This window comes from Haematobia irritans, chromosome 3 (assembly GCF_050003625.1).
Source record: "Haematobia irritans isolate KBUSLIRL chromosome 3, ASM5000362v1, whole genome shotgun sequence".
Taxonomy (NCBI): Eukaryota; Metazoa; Arthropoda; class Insecta; order Diptera; family Muscidae; genus Haematobia; species Haematobia irritans.
In genome coordinates this window covers 14,137,773-14,152,862 of record NC_134399.1, presented here as the reverse complement: position 1 = coordinate 14,152,862, position 15,090 = coordinate 14,137,773, and the positions used below count along the sequence as shown (strand labels likewise).

General features: G+C 29.8%; 2 protein-coding genes across 3 annotated transcripts in view; one reads left to right on the top strand and one right to left on the bottom strand.

Moving 5' to 3' along the window:
* meso18E overlaps positions 1-15,090 on the bottom strand; it is a 140,386-nt gene that overhangs the window by 107,846 nt on the left and 17,450 nt on the right. The window lies entirely within an intron of this gene.
* The window catches only part of LOC142229835 (solute carrier family 7 member 14), a 126,309-nt gene that overhangs the window by 110,373 nt on the left and 846 nt on the right, over positions 1-15,090 (top strand). For both annotated transcript variants that reach the window (XM_075300415.1, XM_075300414.1), the window contains exons 4-11: positions 3,694-3,825; positions 8,395-8,493; positions 8,562-8,770; positions 8,843-9,198; positions 9,315-9,895; positions 10,038-10,203; positions 10,308-10,524; positions 10,584-10,698. In XM_075300415.1, the coding sequence (XP_075156530.1) occupies positions 3,694-3,825; positions 8,395-8,493; positions 8,562-8,770; positions 8,843-9,198; positions 9,315-9,895; positions 10,038-10,203; positions 10,308-10,524; positions 10,584-10,698 (1,875 nt within the window). The remainder of the gene's footprint in view (positions 1-3,693; positions 3,826-8,394; positions 8,494-8,561; positions 8,771-8,842; positions 9,199-9,314; positions 9,896-10,037; positions 10,204-10,307; positions 10,525-10,583; positions 10,699-15,090) is intronic.

Sequence of the window (15,090 nt, the reverse complement as noted above, 5' to 3'; positions counted from 1 at the left end):
CACTTAAACTCACTGACCATTAACACGACTACATTTTCAATTGCAGTTTTTTATTTGTGGTTTCTATAGTTAGTTTGTATATCATGCAAAGGTATTTTAAAATTACAAAACATTTAATATCTTAATAATTTAACGAGCTGGAAAATCAGAAAATGTCGTGTTAAATGCCCTGAAATTTATGTTTCTGTAGAAGTTCCAATCACGTGCTCAGGCTTTAAAATACTAATATGCACAAAAATTTTCTATAGAAATAAAATTTTAAAAAAATTTTCTATAGAAATAAAATTTTGAGAAAATTTTCTATAGACATAAAATTTTGATAAAATTTTCTATAGAAATAAAATTTTTAGAAAATTTTCTATACAAAATTTTAAATTTTGAAGAAATGTTTTAAAGAAATAAAATTTTGACAAAATTTCCTATAGAAATAAAATTTTGAAAAAATTTTCTATAGAAATAACATTTTTACAAAATCTTCTAAAGAAATAAAATTTTGAAAAGATTTTCTATAGAAATAACAGAAATAATAAAATTTTCTATAGAAATAAAATTTTGACAAAATTTTCTATAGAAATAAAATTTTGACAAAATTTTCTATAGAAATAAAATGTTGATAAAATTTTCTATAGAAATAAAAATAAATAGAAATAAAATTTTGACACAATTTTTTATAGCAATAAAAGTTTGATAAAAATTTTTTATAGAAATAAAATTTTGACAAAATTTTCTATAAAAAAATAAAATTTTGAGAACATTATTTATAGAAATAATTTTGACAAAATTTTCTATAGAAATAAAATTTTGACAAAATTTTCTATAGAAATAAAATTTTGACAAAATTTTCTAGAGAAATAAAATTTTGACAAAATTTTCTATAGAAATAATATTTTGACAAAATTTTCCATAGAAATAAAATTTTGACAAAATTTACTATAGAAATAAGATTTTGACAAAATTTTCTATAGCAATAAAATTTCCTACAGAAATAAAATCTTGACAAAATTTTCTATAGAAATAAAATTTTTACAAAATTTTCTGTAGTAATAAAATTTTAACAAAATTTTCTATAGCAATAAAATTTTGACAAAATTGTCTATAGAAATGAAATTTTGGCAAAATTTTCTATAGAAATAAAATTTTGACAAAATTTTTTATAGAAATCAAATTTTTACAAAATTTACTATAGAAATAAAATTATGACAAAATTTTCTAAAGAAATAAAATTTTGACAAAATTTTCTATAGAAATAAAATTTTGACAAAATTTTCTGTAGAAATAAAATGTTGATAAATTTTTTCTTAGAAATAAAATTTTGATAAAATTTTCTATAGAAATAAAATTTTGACAAAATTTTCTATAGAAATAAAATTTTGACAAAATTTTCTATAGATATAAAACTTTCTTTAGAAATAAAATTTTGACAAAATTTTCTATAGAAATAAAATTTCGACAAAATTTTCTTCAAAAATAAAATTTTGACAAAATTTTCTATCGAAATAAAATTTTGAAAAAATTTTCTATAGAAATAAAATTTTGAGAAAAATTTCTATAGAAATAAAATTTTGACAAAATTTTCTATAGAAATAAAATTTTGAAAAAAATTTTCTTTAGAAATAAAATTTTGACAAAATTTCCTATAGATATAAAATTTTCTTTAGAAATAAAATTTTGACAAAATTTTCAATAGAAATAAAATTTTGACAAAATTTTCAATAGAAATAAAATTTTGACAAAATTTTCAATAGAAATAAAATTTCGACAAAATTTTCTATAGAAATAAAATTTTGAAAAAATTTTCTATAGAAATAAAATTTTTACAAAATTTTCTATAGAAATAAAATTTTTACAAAATTTTCTATAGAAATAAAATTTGGAAAAAATTTTCTTTAGAAATAAAATTTGGAAAAAAATTTTCTTTAGAAATAAAATTTTGAAAAAAATTTCTTTAGAAATAAAATTTTGACAAAATTTCCTATAGACATTAAATTTTTTTTTAGAAATAAAATTTTGACAAAATTTTCAATAAAATTTACTATAGAAATACAATTTTGAGAAAATTTTGTATAGAATAAAATTTTGACAAAATTTCCTATAGAATTATTATAGAAAATTTTCTCAAAATTTAATTTTTGTTTTGATTTTTATTGTTGGTTTGTACTTCAATCATATTTGTTGTTTTGATCTCAGCTTAAAAACCATTACGCTTACTAAACTTAACCAACAGAGGAAAAGAATGTTTGTCAAATTTATTTGGGCAAAGTCCTATAGACTGCAAGATGGTTGGATGGACGCACGTTTCGGAATTACCACATTCCACCGTGGTGCAATGGTTAGCATGCCCGCCTTGTCGTGGGTTCGATTCCTGCTACGACCGAACACCAAAAAGTTTTTCAGCGGTGGATTATCCCACTTCAGTAATGCTGGTGACATTTCTGAGGGTTTCAAAGCTTCTCTAAGTGGTTTCACTGGAATGCGGAATGCCGTTCGGACTCGGCTATAAAAACAAGGTCCCTTGTCATTGAGCTTAACATGGAATCGGGCAGCACTCAGTGATAAGAGAGAAGTTCACCACTGTGGTATCACAATGGACTGAATAGTCTAAGTGAGCCTGATACATCGGGCTGCCACATAACCTAACCTAACCTACCACATTCCTCATCAACATCCTGAATGCCGACTGTCATAAACTTTTTCGGAAGGTTCAAGTGTGGTACACTTTGGGTTTTGTGAACTACCAGAATTTGTTCTGACAATTGGTTGATAGTTTTTTTGCAAGTAGAGGATACATATTGTCAGATTTTTTATGGGGACACCGATAATTTTGTATCGGCTCAGTCGCCCAGTCGTTCCGATGGTAGCAAAACTAAATTGCCAGCCTCCGCCGACCAAAATCGTTCGACTTCATTCTGTGATTCAGAATTTAAATCGATCTATAGATTTGGTTTCTTGGACGCTTTCTAGGTTAATTTTATAACTGAATTGCTTGAAATTCGACACGGAAAGTTAAATTGTGCCCTCCGGCTAGGCTTAGAAACGAAAACGATTTAAAATTAAATCGATTTCAAAAATATTTTTGGTTTTGGATTTTCATACTTTTTAAATGTACATTTGTCTGTCACATTTTGTACCATTTCATTCAATCTCATCGCTATGAGAAACAAAACAAATAGTGACACTATAACAATCCCCAACTTTGATGCGAAATATACACAAACAATGTCCATGGCGATTTCTAAATTTCCAGAATCGAAAGGCACTACAAAAGAAGCAGCGATTGTCATCTCAGACCCTAAATTTGTTTACCAAAACCGAAAGTAATATGCCAGTAAATATTAGTTTAGGTTTCCGTTAAAAAAAAAATCCCAAAAATGTTTACGTTTGATATAAAATTATCGCAGCCATTTTGGAAGAAAGTTTTAAAGGCTCCAACATATTTAGGAATTTCAAAGTGTGCAGACAATAACGACTACGCCATGGCGTTTATGCAAATTTACCAAGTGATAAAATATGGGCAACTATTTTCGAAAAAAAGTAACTGTTTTGGCTTGTCCCGACAAATCCCGGAATGTACGGCGCAATGTCCCGGATTTTGACGACCATCATCTTGCAACCCTACTTCCAACATTAATTTCATAGGATTAGCTCTGTTTCAGTTATATTTATTTAATATCTGCTAAATTGCAATCTTTACAGGAGCCTGTTATGCTGAATTTGGAGTGCGTGTACCGCACACATCCGGTTCGGCGTACATGTATTCATACGTTGCTGTTGGTGAATTTGTAGCTTTTGTTATTGGTTGGAATATGATATTGGAATATTTAATAGGTAAGTATGCAATTTATAACATTAACCCGTGTAATGGTGGGTATTAAGTTCGAGTTTAGCCGCTAAAATCGTAATTTTTTCACGATTACTTTTCTTTGCTTTGGGCTATTCCCCATCAAGTTAAAATAAAATTTGCAACAAATATGTATAATTTTATGCATTTTTTTACTAATTTAGTTTTTACTTTAGCGGCTAAACTCGAACTTAGTACTGACCTTAATGAGAAAAAAATAATTGTGAAAAACTTCGTCAGGAATAAAAATAAATACGGGAAAGTAAAGGGTGATACGGTCAAAATTTGGTCAATATAAACTTGACGTATTTCTTTCAATTTAGCATTTAAAAAACCTGAACACCCCTCATTTTGAAGGTGTGTGTATGTAGAATGTTGCTCCTGTTTTGATTTTGGAATTCACTCTTCAGTTGTCAAAATGCCGTCCAAGCAAGAAGAGCAGCGTATCAAAATTTTGCTCGCGCATCGCGAAAATCCGAGCTACTCGCACGCAAAGCTGGCAAAATCGCTAAAAGTTGCCAAATCAACCGTTACAAATGTAATTAAAGGGTTTGGGGAACGTTTGTCGACAGCCAGGAAGTCTGGATCGGGGGGAAATCGAAAACCGGAAGCCGCTGAGACGACAAAGAGAGTTGCCGGTAGTTTCAAGCGAAACCCTAACCTCTCTCTCCGAGATGCCGCAAATAAGCTGGGTGTATCGTCTACAACCGTGCATCGAGCAAAAAAACGAGCCGGACTATCGACTTACAAGAAGGTAGTGACTCCAAATCGCGATGATAAACAAAATACGACGGCCAAAGCGCGATCCCGGAGGCTGTACACGACGATGCTGACGAAGTTTGACTGCGTGGTAATGGACGACGAAACCTACGTCAAAGCCGACTACAAGCAGCTTCCGGGACAGGAGTTTTATACGGCAAAAGGAAGGGGAAAGGTAGCAGATATTTTCAAGCACATAAAAGTGTCAAAGTTCGCAAAGAAATATCTGGTTTGGCAAGCCATCTGTACCTGTGGCTTGAAAAGCAGCATTTTCATAGCTTCCGGGACTGTCAACCAAGAAATTTACGTGAAATAGTGTTTGAATAAACGTCTGCTGCCTTTCCTGAAGAAACACGGTTGTTCCGTACTGTTTTGGCTGGATTTGGCATCTTGCCATTACGGTAAAAAGGTCATGGAGTGGTACGCCGCCAACAACGTGCAAGTGGTTCCCAAGGACAAGAACCCTCCCAACACGCCAGAGCTCCGCCCAATTGAGAAATACTGGGCTATTGTCAAGCGGAACCCAAAGAAGACCAAAAAAACTGCTAAGGACGAGCAGCAGTTCAAGGCAAACTGGCTTTCTGCGGCGAAGAAGGTGGCTGTACAAAATCTGATGGCAGGTGTCAAGCGTGAGGCCCGGCAATTCGGATTTGGAAAAGCGAAAGCCCAACTGAATATTTTTCCTGAATTTTATACTAATTGAACTTGAAAAAGTTCCCTTGACCGTTTTCCCTTGACGTTTTCCCTTGACCAAATTTTGACCGTATCACCCTTTATATCATCCATTACTGAAAATTCAAAAGTTATATTGGCACAAAACGTATGACCAAAATCTCAAAAATGCGAAAAATTAATTTTGAGAAAATACGGGGATATTCATTATCACTCGGTAACAATTCACCAACGTTAAATAAGATTAAACCCTTTAATTCTTAAGATTATGGGGAGGTTGGTAGATAACTCCCCTAGAACCGTAATTGATTCAAGATTTCTATCCCAAAGCCAATATTCTTGATCCAAGAGCAAGTCTGCTGAGACTGAATTAAATGAATTAGTGCATGCCTTTTTGGCAACTAAACAGCAAGCAAACATCGAAGGGGCACCCTCCATAGAGGTGTTCTGTCACCTTTACATTGGAATATTGTGTAGTATTAAAGAAAAGGAAGAGGACTTCTTCTTGTTTCGTGTTTGATCAAAGTCTGTTTATTCTGGGATCAAGGTCCCGCTTTTATCACACTACAATTGCTATAAACATTCCTTTTCTATCTTTAAGAGAAGAACAGTCATAAGTTAGAGTCATACGGTGATGATATTTTACGGGAGACCACCGTATGACTTGGAAATGAGCGGAGGAAAATGCTCATTGGAAATAGGCGATGTCTTGACATGGACATCGCCGGACCGGAATGCTCTATAAACAGCCTTTCGCTCTTTTTAAGAGATATGCTAAAAGGGCGAAGAAAACACTATGGTGAGACCCAAGGAATACAAATACCGATTAACTACAGAAAGGGAGTGGGACGACCGTGAAAAGGGTCGAGGGAATCATGACCTGGTACATAGATTTGAAGGTACATATGTGCCGAATAGAAGCAGCGGAAAGGAGGATACTTTGGAGCCTTATCTATGTCACTAACGGGTTTTAAAAGGTATAGAGTTATAATACCGCAGAAGAGGTAATTCGGGACTTGGCAAATTTTGAAGAGGAGGAAGAGGATACCTTGAAACCATATAGCTATAATATCGGGAAGAGGTGATAATATTCGGGTCTTAGCCTTTCATGGAAACTGGGAATTCATAGAAGACACTGAGTTCCAGGAATATAAGAAGTGTGAGAAGGAAGAAGTTAGAGAACATAATACCACGGAGCCACCGTAGTGGAATGGTTAGCATTCACTTCATGCTTTCAAAGGTAGTGGGTTCAATCCAAGCTTCATCCGAACACCAAAAAGTTTTTCACGGAGCCACAGTGGTGGAATGATTAGCATGCCCGTCTTTCTTACAAAGGTCATGGGTTCAATCCCAGCTTTATCCGAACACCAAAAAGTTTTTCAACTGTGGATTATCCTCTTTTAGGAATGCTGGTGACATTTCTTAGTGCTTCGAGAAACATCCGTATGACTGGAAAATGGGCGGAAGAAAGTTCACCCGTCCTTATGTGGATAGGAAGCTGGAAATAGACTATCTCCTGACATGGATATACACTGGGATGCTCTCTGTAAAAAAAAAAATATCTTAAAGGGCGAAATATCCTAAAGGGCCGTCAAAAGGGTCGATGGGATCATGACCGGGTAACAAGAGTTATGTGCAGCGGATGCTAGTGTTTTGAAGAGGAGGGGGAGGATACCTTGAAACCATATCTATGTCACAGCCGGCTTTTAATAGGTATAGAGTTATAATATCGGGGAAGAGGTGATTCGGGACTTAGCCCATCATGGAAACTGGGAATTCGTGAAAGACACTGAGTTCCAGGAATATAAGAAGGGCGGGAAGGAAGACGTTAGAGGGCATAAACCACGGAGCCACCGTGGTGCAATAGTTAGCATTCTCTTCTTGCTTTCAAAGGTCATGGGTTCAATCCAAGCTTCGACCGAGCACCAATAGGATTTCAGAGGTGGATTATCACCCCTCAGTAATACTGGTGACATATCTGAGACTTTCAACGTTTCTCTAGGGAGACACCGTGGTGCAATGGTTTTCTTGCTGGCCGTGGGATCAATTACAGTTTCCACCGAACTCCAAACAGTTTCTCAGCGGTGATTTATGCCCTTCAGTAATGATGGTGACATTACTGAATGAATTGCACTTCTGGTTTCACCGTCAAGTGAAATGCCGTTCGGACTCTCTGTTGTGAGCTTAACATAGAATCACGCAGCATTCAGCGATAAGAGAAAAGTTTACTACTTGTGGTATCACAATAGACTGAATAGTCTAAGTGAGCCTGGAATATCGGGCTGCCACTATACCTAAACTAACCCAAAGCTTCTCTATGTGATTTCACCGAAATGTGAAATGCCGTTCGAATTATAAAAAGGAGTTCCCGTGTCATTGAGCTAAATATAGAATAGCGTAGTACTCAGGAGGGAAATGTTTACCACTTGTGGTATCACAATGGACTAACTGGTCTAATGCGCTTTACAGACTATCAGTTATTCCGGACGGAATGTCGGTGTTTGTAAAGAATCTTACAGTGTGCCGGATCGATACGACTTGTCGGCGATGACTAAATACTAATAATCCCATAAACATGCAGCAGTATCGATTATGCCTTCGGACTTAACTTATAATGTGCACAATATTTGGGATATGTTCGACACGAGCACTGTCATCCGGAATAACTGATAGTCTGTAAAGCGCATAAGTGAGCCAATAAAACGGGCTGTCCTAAACCAAATAATGGCAGTGTGTCAACCGAAAAGAAACAGGAAACCCTGGATCCTCTTCTCAACCCAGCATAACCTAAACGAAAAAGCAAACATATTTTGGGAGGAACTAGAATCTGATAGAATTTTTGTAGTAACTTCTAAACTGATTATGCGAGAGTAGACAACGAAATTCCGATGGAAGTTCAGCAAGGGCACCATGGTTAGCTTAGGTCATCTCAAGATGGTACAGATATCTGAGTCGTGGCCTGGTCGGGTATATTTATTGAATGATTGTCCAAATGGGCCTGAACCGCCAGGATGTTACTATAATCCAAACCCAAGTCGTAAAGGACCTCTATTCTCAACGTCCGAAATTTATCAAATTTTTTTTCATCTACTCCTTGTAACAAATTTTCATTTTGTTTCTTCTAGGAACAAGTGCCTGTGCATGTGCGTTAAGTTCAAGCTTTGATTCTCTTACGGGTGGTGCTATCTCATCAACCATAGGCGAAACAGTGGGTACCATATTTGGTAAGTTGCATGTCCAACTTGAATCCTATTCACAATAATTTCCAATTGTTTTTTTTTCACTTTGCCAGGTAAACCACCTGACTTTATAGCTTTTGGCATAACACTAATAATGACCATGGTATTGGCATTGGGTGCCAGTAAATCAGTGATATTTAATCATTCGTTAAATGCCATTAATTTGGCCACCTGGGTTTTTGTGATGACCGCTGGCCTTTTCTATGTGGACACAAGTACGTGGACCGAGCATCAGGGTTTTTTACCCTACGGTTGGAGTGGGGTAAGAGATAATATTTCCTAATACATTATTCGATAAACTCAATAGACTTTATTTTTCTCTATCTCTCTCTAGGTATTTTCTGGAGCGGCCACATGTTTTTATGCATTTATTGGCTTTGATATAATAGCCACTACGGGCGAAGAAGCCCATAATCCACAAAAAAGTATTCCAAAAGCAATAATGGGCTCATTGGTAGTTGTTTTGTTGGCCTATGTTACGGTTAGTTTAGTTTTGACTTTGGTGGTACCCTATGATCACATCAATACCGGAGCTGCTTTGGTACAAATGTGGACCTATGTGAATGCCCCAAAATGTAGGGCCATTGTGGCTATTGGTGCTACCGCCGGTTTATCAGTGGCTATGTTTGGTTCCATGTTTCCCATGCCCCGAGTTATATATGCCATGGCTCAAGATGGTTTGATATTTAGGTAAGTTTATATAAATATTGGAGATGAAGGATCCGCATCGAAAGGCAGATCACAGGAGCAACTTATGGACCCATTTTCTGCGATCAATATTTATTCCCTTTTTTCTAATTCCCCAGACAACTATCACAATTATGGCAACGCACTAATGTACCTGGTTTAGCAACGATTGGCAGCGGCCTAGCTGCTGCTCTTGTAGCACTTTCCGTGCGTCTTGAGATATTAGTCGAAATGATGTCGATTGGAACTCTTCTTGCCTATACACTGGTATCCACTTGTGTTTTAATCCTACGCTATCAACCTCATAGTACATCTCTGATTGAGTTATTGCCAGCTCAATTAAGGACACCATTGGCACCTGGTGCCTCAACAGATCCCCGGGCAACTACCGCAGAAGTCTTGGAATCAAATAAGCTTACCATAAAACGTGTAACGCGTGGCATGTCCGACTCCGATGATTCGTTTATTGATGAAAGTCCCGATGGTTATTTGGGTCGTGATGATCAGTTTTTAGTATCAGATCGTTCGGAAAATAAATTCTATGGAGCCGTTCATGGAGCACCTACAGGACCTACGGGTCAGGCCAATGCTTTTGATACCATGGGTTTGAATTTTGTCTCTAGGAAAATTCACGAATATTCGTACCTGTGTCCAGGATTTTTCCCTTGGATAAATCCTGGTCAAGCCACCTCGGAAAGTGGTGAGTATATTTGAGTTTCCAATTTCCAATGATTTTTCAATGTTCTTATGATTTTTTTTATATGTATGTGTTAATTCGAAATTTCGTCTAAATCTTTAAAAACTGAAATTATTTTCAAAATTCTAAATTTTTGCACACACAGGCATGTATGTGACCAAGCTTGTTGGCATCATGTTCGGTCTCATATTCTTCTTGGATCTGTTTGCGGCCATTGGCTGGTCCGGTGGTTTCGCAGCATTCATTTATTTCATTTTAATTATCGGCATATTTGTGATATTATTAATTATCTCAAGACAACCACAGAATAGGTAAACTACCAAATTCCATAGTGACTTCCCATTCAGAAGGGAACGATGTAGTTTCACTTCTAATCACCTGATTTCTTTCCATAATTCTAATGTATCCCATTTAGATATGCACTGGCGTTCCTCACTCCTGGACTTCCATTTATTCCGGCAATTGCCATTGCCGTCAATATCTATTTGATATTTAAGTTAAGCATATTAACATTAGTTAGATTTACCATATGGATGTCCCTGGGCCTGGTTATGTATTTCTATTATGGCATCACGCATAGTAGTCTGGAACAAGGTTCCGATGATATGGAGTTGCGAGTGGACAAGGATTATGTAAGTCATGTTATTATATTTACACGTGTAGATAATCTCGAATGTATTTCCCTTGACAGAGTAAAAATGTTGAAGAGAAAGCCGTCTGGGATCAGCCTTCCTATATGAACCAAAACCATGAACCTGTATGGGCCAGTCAGGATACTACAAAACCAAATAAACAATCTACAACAAGTAAGTACGGGCAGGGTAGTTTTGACCCAAGATTTATTTCTGTACAAAATTTTATGTGTATCGAAAATCTTTGCAAAATTTTATTTCTATAGAAAATTTTCTCAAAATTTTATTTCTATAGAAAATGTTGTCAAAATTTTATTTCTTTAAAAAATTTTGTTAAAATTTTATTTCTGTAGAAACTTCTGTCAAAATTTCATTTCTATAGAAATTTTTGTCAAATGTTTCTATAGAAAATTTTGTCAAAATTTTATTTCTACAGAAAATGTTTTATTTCTATAGACAATTTTTCAAAATTTTATTTCTATAGAAAATTTTTTCAAAATTTTATTTCTATCGAAAATTATGTCAACATTTTATTTCTATAGAAACTGTTGTCAAAATTTTATTTCTATAGAAAATTTTGTCAAAATTTTATTTCTATAGGAAATTTTGTCAAAATTTTATTTCTATAGGAAATTTTGTCAAAATTTCATTTCTATAGAAAATTTTGTCAAAGTTTTATTTCTATAGAAAATTTTGTCAAAATTTTATTTCTATAGAAAATGTTTTATTTCTATAGAAAATTTTTTCAAAATTTTATTTCTATCGAAAATTATGTCAACATTTTATTTCTATAGAAACTGTTGTCAAAATGTTATTTCTATAGAAAATGTCAACATTTTATATTCTATAGAAACATTTTGTTTCTATAGACAATTTTGCCAAATTTTATTTCTATAGAAAATTTTGTCAAAATTTTATTTCTTTAAAAAATTTTGTTATAATTTTATTTCTGTAGAAAAATTTCTATAGAAATAAAATTTTGTCAAAATTTTATTTCTATAGAAAATGTTTTGACCCAAGATTTATTTCTGTACAAAATTTTATGTGTATCGAAAATTTTTGCAAAATTTTATTTCTATAGAAAATTTTCTCAAAATTTTATTTCTATAGAAAATGTTGTCAAAATTTTATTTCTTTAAAAAATTTTGTTAAAATTTTATTTCTGTAGAAGCTTTTGTCAAAATTTTATTTCTATTGAAAATGTTGTCAAAATTTTATTTCTATAGAAAATTTTGTCAAAATTTTATTTCTATAGAAAATGTTGTCAAAATGTAGAAAATTTTGTTCAAATTTTATTTCATTAAAAAATTTTGTTAAAATTTTATTTCTGTAGAAACTTCTGTCAAAATTTTATTTCTATACAAAATTTTGTCAAAATTTTATTTCTATAGAAAATTTTGTCAACATTTTATTTCTATAGAAAATTTTGTCAAAACTTTATTTCTATAGAAAATTTTGTCAAAATTTTATTTCTATTGAAAATTATGTCACCATTTTATTTCTATAGAAAATTTTGTCAAAATTTTATTTCTATAAAAAATTTTGTCAAAATTTTATTTATATAGAAAATTATGTCAACATTTTATTTCTATAGAAACTGTTATCAGAATTTTATTTCTATAGAAAATTTTCTCAAAATTTTATTTCTATAGAAACTGTTGTCAAAATTTTATTTCTATAGACAATGTTTTATTTCTATAGAAAATTATGTCAAAATTTTATTTCTATAGAAAATTTTGTCAAAATTTTATTTCTTTAAAAAAATTTGTTAAAATTTTATTTCTGTAGAAACTTTTGTCAAAATTTTATTTCTATAGAAAATTTTGTCAAAATTTTATTTCTATAGAAAATTTAGTCAAAATTTTATTTCTATAGAAAATTTAGTCAAAATTTTATTTCTATAGAAAATTTTGTCAAAATTTTATTTCTATAGAAAATTTTGTCAAAATTTTATTTCTATAGACAATTTTGCCAAATGTTATTTCTATAGAAAATTTTGTCAAAATTTTATTTATATAACAAATTTTGTTCAAATTTTATTTCTTTAAAACATTTTGTAATTTTTTTTCTGTAGAAACTTCTGTCAAAATTTTATTTCTATAGAAAATTTTGTCAAAATTTTATTTCTATAGGAAATTTTGTCAAAATTTTATTTCTATAGGAAATTTTGTCAAAATTTTATTTCTATAGAAAATAATGTCAACATTTTATTTCTATAGACAATTTTGCCAAATTTTATTTCTATAGAAAATGTTGTCAAAATTTTATTTCTATAGAAAATTTTGTTAAAATTTTATTTCTTTAAAAAATTTTGTTAAAATTTTATTTCTGTAGAAACTTCTGTCAAAATTTTATTTCTATAGAAAATTTTGTTAAAATTTTATTTCTATAGAAATTTTTGTCAAAGTTTTGTTTTATTTCTATAGAAAATTTTTTCAAAATTTTATTTCTATAGAAAATTTTTTCAAAATTTTATTTCTATAGAAAATTTTTGCAAAATTTTATTTCTTTAGAGAATTTTGTTCAAATGTTATTTCTTTAAAAAATTTTGTCAAAATTTTATTTTTATAGAAAATTTTGTCAAATTTTTATGTCTATCGACAATTATGTCAAGATTTTATTTCTATAGAAAATGTTGTCAATATTTTATTTCTATAGAAAATTTTCTCAAAATTTTATTTCTATAGAAAATTTTGTTCAAATTTTATTTCTTTAAAAAATTTTGTTAAAATTTTATTTCTGTATAAACTTCTGTCAAAATTTTATTTCTATAGAAAATTTTGTCAAAGTTTTATTTCTATAGAAAATTTTGTCAAAATTTTATTTCTATAGAAAATGTTTTATTTCTATAGAAAATTTTGTCAAAATTTTATTTCTATAGAAAATGTTTTATTTCTATAGAAAATTTTGTCAAAATTTAATTTCCAATTAAAATTTTGTCCAAATTGTATTTCTATATAAAATTTTGTCAAAATTTTGGTTCCATAGAAAATTTTGTTAAAATTATATTTCTATAGGAAATTTTGTGAAAATTCTATTGCTATAGAAAATTTTGCTAAAATTTTATTTCTTTAAAAAATTTTGTTAAAATTTTATTTCTATAGAAAATTTTGTCAAAATTTTATTTCTATAGAAAATGTTGTCAAAATGTAGAAAATTTTGTTCAAATTTTATTTAATTAAAAAATTTTGTTAAAATTTTATTTCTGTAGAAACTTCTGTCAAAATTTTATTTCTATAGAAAATTTTGTCAAAATTTTATTTCTATAGAAAATTTTGTCAAAATTTTATTTCTATAGAAAATTTTGTCAAAATTTTATTTCTATAAAAAATTTTGTCAAAATTTTATTTCTATTGAAAATTATGTCACCATTTTATTTCTATAGAAAATTTTGTCAAAATTTTATTTCTATAAAAAATTTTGTCAAAATTTTATTTATATAGAAAATTATGTCAACATTTTATTTCTATAGAAACTGTTATCAGAATTTTATTTCTATAGAAAATGTTGTCAAAATTTTATTTCTATAGAAAATTTTGTTCAAATTTTATTTCTTTAAAAAATTTTGTTAAAATTTTATTTCTGTAGAAACTTCTGTCAAAATTTTATTTCTATAGAAAATTTTGTTAAAATTTTATTTCTATAGAAATTTTTGTCAAAGTTTTGTTTTATTTCTATAGAAAATTTTGTAAAAATTTTATTTCTATAGAAAATTTTTTCAAAATTTTATTTCTATAGAAAATTTTTTCAAAATTTTATTTCTATAGAAAATTTTTGCAAAATTTTATTTCTTTAGAGAATTTTGGTCAAATGTTATTTCTTTAAAAAATTTTGTCAAAATTTTATTTTTATAGAAAATTTTGTCAAATTTTTATTTCTATCGACAATTATGTCAAGATTTTATTTCTATAGAAAATGTTGTCAAAATTTTATTTCTATAGAAAATTTTCTCAAAATTTTATTTCTATAGAAAATTTTGTTCAAATTTTATTTCTTTAAAAAATTTTGTTAAAATTTTATTTCTGTATAAACTTCTGTCAAAATTTTATTTCTATAGAAAATTTTGTCAAAGTTTTATTTCTATAGAAAATTTTGTCAAAATTTTATTTCTATAGAAAATGTTTTATTTCTATAGAAAATTTTGTCAAAATTTAATTTCCAATTAAAATTTTGTTCAAATTGTATTTCTATATAAAATTTTGTCAAAATTTTGGTTCCTTAGAAAATTTTGTTAAAATTATATTTCTATAGGAAATTTTGTCAAAATTCTATTGCTATAGAAAATTTTGCTAAAATTTTATTTCTTTAAAAAATTTTGTTAAAATTTTATTTCTATAGAAAATTTTGTCAAAATTTTATTTCTATGGAAAATTTTGTCAAAATTTTATTTCTATAGAAAAATTTGTCAAATTTTTATTTCTATAGAAAATGTTTTATTTCTATAGAAAATTTGGTCAAAATTTTATTTCTATAAAAAATTTTGTCAAAATTTTATTTTATTATGTCAACATTTTATTTCTATAGAAAATGTTGTCAAAATTTTATTTCTGTAGAAAATTTTCTCAA